General features: G+C 50.5%; 1 protein-coding gene across 1 annotated transcript in view; it reads left to right on the top strand.

Moving 5' to 3' along the window:
• TMEM278 (transmembrane protein 278) overlaps positions 1-1,798 on the top strand; it is a 4,832-nt gene extending 3,034 nt beyond the window's left edge. Inside the window, 2 exon segments of the mRNA XM_014582377.2 lie at positions 656-777; positions 779-1,798. Of these exon segments, the coding sequence (XP_014437863.1) occupies positions 656-777; positions 779-914 (258 nt within the window). The 3' untranslated portion in view covers positions 915-1,798.
• The last annotated feature ends 7,453 nt before the right edge of the window (positions 1,799-9,251 follow it).

Genomic DNA, 9,251 nt, shown 5'->3' on the forward strand with positions numbered 1-9,251 from the left:
CCCCCCTGGGGGGATGGTCATGCCGCAATCCTTTCTCCTCCATTCTCCTCTCGGGATCTTGGGCACGCACGCACACGCGCCCAGCGTGAGTTATAAGCCACCGGGTCCAGGACGCGAACCGTGGTCGGCTACATGGGAGTCAAGTGACATAGCCATTACGCTAACTGCTGGTCCCCCTAAATCCCTTTTCAATAAGCATATGGAAAGGTGAGAGATGGAGAATGTGACACTAGCTGGTGACAGCGAGGAATGGTGTCAAGATCAGATAGGAAAGGCCATGGGAAAGCAGAAGGTGTCAGGAAAATGGGAATGGGGGCGATGCAGGACCTATTCTCTGAGCCTCTTCTTATGGAGGACCCCTACACGGGACATTTGCCATCTGGGTCTCAGATCTCCCATTCAGGCCTCAGCACAGACTGGTCCAGCCTCTCCCTCCGTCAGACCTCGGGACCCGAGGGTGCCCAACACTGCCAGCCTCGCCCTCCTTGGATCCAGGGCCCCGGGCCTGGCCTAACCCCGCCCCATGCACCTCCCCAGCCTCGCCTCACTCGGGCTCCGCGGCGACAATGGCCCCGCCCCTTGCCCGGCCCGGCCCCTCCCCACCCTGCTCTACCCCGCCCTACCCTGCTATGCCTGACAGCCCTTCTGTCCCCAGGTCCACCCAGCGCCAGGACCCCGGTGCCGTGCGCTGCTCTCGGACCGCGGCTCCTCTGCACTCATCGTGTTCGGCTTCCTCTCGTTGCCGCCGCTGCTCGTGCTCGCCTCGGCGGGCCGCGCCCGCCGCTCGACGCCTCCGCCCGTTGCTGCCGCCCGCAACCTGGACCCCCAGACTCCGCCGCCACCCAGAGTCCAGCGATGCGGAGCTGGCAGGCCGCCGCCTCGACGGGGAGGAGCAGCTCTGTGCCTGGGTGTGACCCCACAGAGCCCTCTCCTTAGGATCTGCGGCCTCCACATCCCGGGAGGTCCCTGAGCGTTCCCCCTCCCGCGACCCCTCAGTGACCCCACACTAGCGAGCTCTGGGTCTGAGTCTACGTCGGAGTCCCGACCCAGGCCTGGGGAATTATATGCCTTCCTCGAGGCTCTGTACCCAGTGCTCCAAGTGGCCGGGAGATGGCACTCTACTCCCTGGATCAGGGTCGGCTCTTCCTCATCCCTTCCCCACCCCGTCTCCTGCTGCGGAGAGGCCTGCAAACAACCAGAGAGGAGACAGATGGCCCCCACAGCAGCGCAACACCAGGCACCCGAGAAAGGTGGTCTTTTAGGTTTGGAGTTTGGTGGCAGCCCATGCACTCGCAGATGTGGTCAGTCAGTGGCCTCCAGCCCTTCCAGTGGTTGTGAGGCTGTCTTGGGCGACATCGACTTGGCGGAAAGCCCATGATTCCAGAAGCTCCACCACTTCCAGCCAGCAGCTGCAAAAGGGCTTGCAGCCTGCGGCCAGGGTCAGGCTTCAGCGCGTGACTGGGGTCAAGAAAGCCAGAGTTCATCCTGTAACCAAATTCAGGGCAGGGCTCGCTAGTGACCTGGGTTCCCGTTTAGACAGGCACCAGAGCAGGAGCTCAGTCTATTCTCTCAGGACGATTCTAGATCATCTCTTTGTCTTTAGTAGCCTGCAGTTTTACCAGCATGTTTCAGGCTGTGGATGTGTTTCTTGTTTCTATGGATTAATATCTTTCATTAACTCTGGAAAATTCTCATCTGTTGTATCTTCAGTTTTGCCTCTCATTCATTCATACTGTCACCTTTTCCTCTTACCTTCCCTGTCAGTCTTTTAAAAATGTATTTATTTATTTATTTTAGATTTTTGCCATAGAGCACATGTGCTCTCCAGAAAGAGACAGAGAGAGGAAAAGTGAGAAATTACCTCCTACCCCCCACCAGGGGAGATGACCATGCCGAAATTCCCTCTCCTCCATTCTCCTCCCTGGATTTTGGGCTTTTGGGCACGTGTACACACATGCCCAGCATGCTTTTCAAACCACCAGGTCCTCAGATCATGGAGTCAGCCATGTGGATTCCAGTGCCTTAACCACCATGCCACCATTTTAATCTTATTTTTTGACAATTGCCATCTCCTTGTATCTCTGTGCTGCTTCTAGGCAATTTCTTCATATCTACAAATTCACTGATTTATTCATGAATTAATCTGTGGTTACCCAGGTCAATAAGGGTAGCATCAATCTATGGTTGGGCAGACAGTCCCTGGGCAGGCATCACTGCAGAAGTAGTCTTGGTGTAGGGTGGAGTGGTCTTTGTGTGAGGTAGTGGTTCTGGCAGAGTTCTCTAATAGTTCTTGGGCCAGCTGGTGGCATGGTGATTAGGGGCAGTTGGATCCCATCATGGTCAACAGTATGGTTCAAATCCCAGACCTGGTGGCATGAAGAACACAGCAGATGCATGTGTGTGCATGCCCCAAATCCAGAGAGCAGAATGGAGGAGAGGGGATTGTGGTACAGCCATCCCCCCTGGGAGTGCTGACTTGCTCTGTTCTCTTTCTCTCCGGTGAGCACATGCACCCTACGGCAAATTATAAAGAAAAATAGTTCTTGTTATCAAGCATGCTAGTGCAAGAAAACATCCTTCCATAGTCTTCCTCCAGTCAATCTAGGCAAATTTGACAAAAATTATTCCATTTGCATTCTAATAACTTCCATGGTCTCTTGATACATGCTCACTTTTTCCATTCCAGTTTCAATTTCTCTCTCTTTTCTTTCTTTCTCTCTCTCTCTCTCTCTCTCTCTCTCTCTCTCTCTCTCTCTCTCTCTCTCTCTCTCTCTCTCTCTCTCTCTCTCTCTCTCTCTCTCTCTCTCTCTCTCTCTCTCTCTCTCTCTCTTTCTTCCTTCCTTCCTTCCTCTTCCTCTTTCTTTTTCTTTCTTTCTTTTAAAATTTTATTTATTGGAGAACCAGCAGGTGTGGTGGTTAAGGCGCTGGACACTTCCACATTGTTAACCATGGTTCAAGTCCCAGACTTGTTGGCTTGTTTTCTCACTTTCTCTCTCTCTCTCTCTCTCTCTCTCTCTCTCTCTCTCTCTCTGTGTATGTGTGTGTGTGTGTGTGTGTGTGTCTTGCTCTGGTCAAAATAAAATAATGAATAAATAAAATTAAATAAATAATTATTTAAAAATGTATTTATTTACTTCATAAGCATGAAAAGCAGAGAAAGAGAGAAAGAAAGAGGGAAAGTGAGAAAGCAAGTGCCAGGTCACAGAGACAGTACCCCATTACCCCATTAGGGTATTTTTATTTTTTTTGAAAGACAGAGAGAGACAGAGAGACAGAAAGCAAGAAATCATCCCCCAGGGTGGATGGCCACACCGCAATCCCTTCTCCTCCATTTTCCTCTCAGGATCTTGGGCATGACACACACATGCCCAGTGTGAGTTTAAGCCACCGGGACTCGAACCGTGGTTGACTACATGGGAGCCCAGAGACATAGCCATTACACTAACCGCTGGTCCCTCCAATAGGGTCTTCATGCTGTGATCCAGCCCCAGCTCCCGCCATCCCTGGATCATAGGCAAGCACAGCCCTGGTGTGCTCAGCAAAGTCTTTGGGTGTAAACCTGGAACCTTCCTATGTGGTCAGCCTCTCCGAGTGTCATGTGTTACTACTGCCCCACAGTCCAGCCCCTTCAACACGCTTCATTTTATTTTATTTTATTTTTTTGAGAGATTTTTGCTATAGGGTGCATGGGCTCGCCGGAGAGACAGACAATGGCAGAGAAACAGCGAGAAATCCCCCGGGGGGTATAACCACATCATAATCCCTTTTCTTCCATTCTCCTCTTGGGATTTTGGGCAAGCATGCACACGAGTTTTAAGCCGCTGGCATGAGTTTTAAGCCACTGGATCTGGGACTCAAACTGTGGTCAACTGTGTGGGAGTTCAGTGGTGTAACCACCACACCATCTACTGGCCCCTAGATACTTTATTTTTAAATATGCTATAGGGAATATGTGCTCACTGGAGAGGGACAGGGAAAATAAGAAAGCACCCTGGGAAAAAGTGAAAGAAAGCACCCTTGAGGGGCTGACTACACCACAATCCCTTCTCCTCCATTCTCTTCTTGGAATTTGAGGCTACATGCACACACACATGCACCTGGCATGATTTTCAAGCCACCAGATTTAGGGCTTGAACTGCCCAGTCAGCATGTGTGTTAGATCAGTCCCGGAATGGCTTTTAGGTAATTTGCTGTCAGAAAATAAAATGGTTGCAGTGACCTTTGGCCAAAATCCTCTGGCAAGTGCCCTCCCTTACTGGAAGCCGACATCCACAGATGGACCAATAAGGTCACGGTAGCAAGGAAGCTTATCAGGGTGCCTGCCATTCTTGCCACCCTCTCCACTCCTCCCATATAAATACCTCACATCTCCTTGATAGGGTGGGCTGAAGCACCTCCAGGTTCAGATCCGCTGGGAGTTCTTTCTCTTAATAAACTTTCCTTTCTCTTTCCTTTTTAAAAAATATTTTAAATTTTATTTTATTTATTATTGTTATTTTTTAATTTGGTCAGAGAGAGAAAAAGAGAGGGGAAAAGTGAGAAAGCAAGCCACCAGGTCTGGAACTCAGCCATGTGGGAGTCCAGCGCCTTAACCATCAGGCCATCTGTCGGCCCCTCCTTTTCCTCTTGAGATGGCGCCTCCTGAGTCTTACTCCAAACAATTTGGGATCCAATTGCCTTAGCCACCACCCCACCGACAGGCCCAATTCCCTAAACACTTTCTAGTTATTTTTTATATCTTGCACACACTAATTTCAATTTCCTTAGTCTTTGGAGGTCCAAATCTATTGTCCCTGCTGATTATAATATTGCATTGTTTTGAACATTTGGTCATTTTTAATTGTGAGTCCATATTTGTAACAATTTGGAGGTCCTAACTTGGGGACGCTTTACTCCAGAGATGACTCCCCTTTGTAAGGCATGACCAACTTAGGCTCCCTTTAGGATTCTTGAGGGCCCTGGTTTAGCAGTCCCCGAGAGCACCCCCAATTTCCTCCCTGATCAGTACTGGCTCTTGGTCTCTGTGTCCAGAAAATTCCATGCTTTCCCATCTATTTCCCTTCATCACCAGGGTTTCTGCTCACTATTGTAATGGTTTGTTTATTTTTCATTTTCCAGAGGGTGTGCACAAGTCACTAAAGAGAGCTAGAGAGAGGTCAGCAGGTGGTATGGTGGTATGGTGGTTAAAGCACTGGACTCCCACATGACTGATCACGGTTTGGGTCCCGGGCCTGGCAATTTACTTTCTCACTTTCTCTCTTTCTCTCTCAGTCTCTCTCTGATGAGTGTACAAGCCCTATAGCAAAAAAATTAAAAATAATAATAAATAAAATTAAATAATAAAAAGAGAGAGATAAAGTACCCCCAAACAAGGCGTGGTTATTCTGCAGTCCCTTCTCTTCCATTTCTCCTTCCTATTGGGGTTTGAGGCACACAGGCACACCCACCTGGCATGTTTTTCAAGCCACCAGACAGGATTTAAACTGGGCAGTTGGCCATGTGGATCCAGCTTCCTTAACTACTGGTCCACATGGCTGACCCTGTTTGTTTATTTTTAATGTTTCATTTGAATAAGAGCTATTACCTTTTACTTTTTCTTTTGGAGAGGTTTTTGCTATAGGGTGCGTGCGCTTGCCAGAAAGAGACAGAGAGACAGAAAGCAAGAAATCACCCCCCCGGGGGATGGCCACGCCGCAGTCCCTTCTCCTTCATTCTCCTCTTGGGATCTTGGGCACGCACGCACACACACCGGCGTGAGTTTAAGCCACCAGGTCCGGGACTCGAACCACAGTCGACTGCATGGGAGTCCAGGGACATAGCCATTACGTCAACTACTGGTCCCAAGCTATTACTTTCTTCTAAGTCCAGCAGTGTGTTCATTGTAAATTATCCGGGATCTAGTTGTAGATGAAAAGCCGTGTAAAGGATTTAGTACACCATATTGCCAGCAGGGTTCAGCCTGTGACCGGGGTTGGAACCGAGATGTTGGACTGGCTCAGACCCAGAAGGGAGTCTCCAGGTTTTCCAACCTCCGTCCATGTCTAGCTCTGATGCCTTTCCTGGTCAGACAGGAGCCAGGCTGGTCGCCAAGATGCCAGAGATAGCTTCCTCCTGGCCAAGACTGCTCTCCTTCCCCTCCTGCACAGGGCTGAGCAGGCTGTGGCTGCCACCAGGAGTTGAGGATGAAGACTCTCCTAGAACACTCTTGGCTGAGGAGTGCCTGGCCCTGGAGTCATCAAAACAACAGCTGGGCCTGGTGGGGGTGGGGAGGTCAGTGGGGAGATCAGCTCCCCGCCAGCCCAGCCAGCCAGGCAGGGGGTGCTGTCCATGGCAGCTGGCCGAGGCAGCCTGTTTCCTTATGGGGTTTCCCAACTTCCCAGGGCTTTCAGCTAGCCTCAGGGATGTCAAAGGCTGAGCAGTGAATGACCAGCTCCCAAAAGAACACCTACACCTACGAGGGGCTTGTGGGAGGTTCACAGAACAGGTCTCAGGGTCTGCTTTAGGGGAAGGACAGAGCAGTGTGAGAGGACAGGCTGGGTCACCTCCCGGAGAAGCTGGAAAGTAACTCAGGAAAGTGGGAGCCTGTGTGCTTGGGCTCTTGGGGGACCGGAGGACCCTAGGTCTTCCCGATGCTATCCTCTCCTGGTCCTCTTTCAAATGTCCTAACGGTCTTCCTTATTTTCTGCCATCTAGGAGGCTCCTGGCAGAGGAGAGGGGGCTGTGGAGTGAGGGGGAGTGAGGGCCTGGCCCCCAGCCGCTATGTTCCCTCTCCTCGGGACCAGCAGTTGGCGTAATGGCTATGTCGCTGGACTCCCATGTAGTTGACAGTTGTTCGAGTCCCGGACCCTGTGGCTTAAACTCACACCAGGCGTGTGTGTGTGCGTGCCCAAGATCCTGAGAGGAGAATGGAGGAGCAGGGATTGCGGCATGGCCATCCCTTCTGGGGAGTGATTTCTCACTTTCTGTCTCTCTGTTTCTCTCTGTTTTTCTGGCAAGCACACATGCCCTATATGAAAAACCTCTCAAAAAAATTAATTTAAAAATTTAAAAAAGATTTCTCCTCCTCAAGACCTCATGTATTAAGTTGGCCTTTGCCCAGCCTGTGTGTCCTCTGCCTTTCCCACTTCTGGATCCCAGCCCAGAGCCTCCACAGAAAACCCTCCTTTAGGCCTTATATCCCAAGGCCCCACCCCATCCCAATGGTGCCTCTGTTCCCCTAGCCCAGAGCGCCCTCCCTCAGCCTAAAAGTCCAGAAGTGACCTTCTCTTTTCAGGGCCTGTGCCTCCTGCTATCCACTGGTCCAGGGCCCTAAACCTCTCTCCTGAGTAGAGAGACAAAGCTGCTGGGTGAGTAGCTGGGACCTTCACTTGGAGCAACACAGGCTCCTTCCCCAGTGGTCAAATCCCCTGTCCTGTAAGAGAGAGAGTGCAGGGGCCAGCAGGTGGTATAGTGGTTAAGATGCTGGACTCTCACATGGCCCGCCATGGTTCTGGTCCCAGACCTGGTAGCTTGCTTTCTCACTTTTCTTCTCTCTCTCTGTCTTTCTCTGGTCAAATTAAAAAAAAATAATAATAACAAATAAACTGCAGCCGGCAGGTGGCATGGTGGTTAAGGGCACTGGACTCCCACATGGCCAACCATGGTTCAAGTCCCATACTTGGCAGCTTGCTTTCTCACTTTCCAGCTCTCTTTCTCTCTCTCTGTCCCTATATGGTCAAGTTAAAATAAATAAATAAAATAATTATTTTAAAAAATTAAAACAATTTAAAATATTAAATTAAACAAATAATTCTTTTTTTAAAAAAAAAGAGTGCATGGGGACCAGCAGGTGGCATGGTGGTTAAGGCGCTGGACACTCCCATGTGGCTGGCCACGGTCTGAGTCATGGACCTGGCGGCTTGCTTTCTCACTCTCCCCCCATCACTCTCTCTGTGTTTCTCTCTGGTCAAATTAAGATAAATGAATGAATACATAAAATTAAATAAATATTTTTTAATAAAAGAGTGCGTGTGTGTATATATATCCGCTATAGTCTTTCTTTATTCTTTTTTAAAATTTGCTACAGAGTGTGTGCACTCACGAGAGTGACAGATGACGAGGGAAAGTGAGAAAGCCCCCTCCAGGGGTGATGGCTACACCGCAGTCCCTTCTCTTCCATTCTCCTTTCGGGATTTTGGACACACATGCACACATCCCCATGTGTTTTTTTCAAACCTCCATGGCTGAACCCAAACCTCCTTCGGGGGCATAGTCAGCCACGAGGGATCCAGCCACCTCAACCACCAAGCCACCAGGCTGGCCCCACTCTGTATTCTTAGCCCTCACGCAGTGTGTGTGTGTGTGTGGGGGGGTTGTCCCTGCTACAGGTGAACAGATGGCTCAGCAAGGTTCCTAGTTTGCTCTCGGTCATGTATTCACTCACAAAGTATTTCCTGGGAGCTTGGGCTTTGGCAGGCACATGCTCAGACAGTGTGAGCTGCCAGACGGGGCCCCAAGGAGGTGGCCTGCTCACCTGTCTCCACCCCCAGGCTGTGCTCCAGGTGTGGGCCCTGCCCCCACCCAGGCATGTGGGCTGGGCTTGGGGGGTAGGCGGGCACTAAGCCATGGCAGTGGGCTGACTCTGAGCACCGAAGTCCCTCCTCCTGCTCCTACACCCCACCTCAGGGGAGGTTTCCCCACTGTGTCAGTGTCCACCTGATCTGTTCCCTTTCTGCTCCCTCTAAGCCTCTGGGAACTTTGGGCTTAGATCAGGGAAAGGCATGAAAATTGTCACCTCCCTTCACAGAAGGGTGTTCCAAAGCTGAGAGTCCCAATTCAGAAAAGAGAAAATAATTTTTTTAAAAATCTTTTACATGAGGGGGAACCAGCAGTTAGCGTAATGGCTATGTCGCTGGACTCCCACGTAGTCGACCGCGGTTCGTGTCCCGGACCCGGTGGCTTAAAACTCACGCCGGGCGCGTGTGCGTGCGTGCCCAAGATCCCGAGAGGAGAATGGAGGAGAAGGGATTGCGGCGTGACCATCCCCCCTGGGGGGTGATTTCTCGCTTTCTGTCTCTTTGTCTCTCTCTGTCTGTCTGGCAAGCGCACACGCCCTACAGTGAAAATCTCTCAAAAAAAAAAAAGTAAAAAAAAAAAAAATCTTTTACATGAGAGTGAGAGACAGAGAAATAAGTACCCTTAACTGGGTCTAACACTGCCATTCCCCAAGACTTCAGCCAGCCAGGATCACAGGTGTGCATGCCCAGCAGGGA

The sequence above is a fragment of the Tupaia chinensis genome, unplaced genomic scaffold (genome assembly GCF_000334495.1).
Source record: "Tupaia chinensis unplaced genomic scaffold, TupChi_1.0 Scaffold143584_1, whole genome shotgun sequence".
NCBI lineage: Eukaryota > Metazoa > Chordata > Mammalia > Scandentia > Tupaiidae > Tupaia > Tupaia belangeri.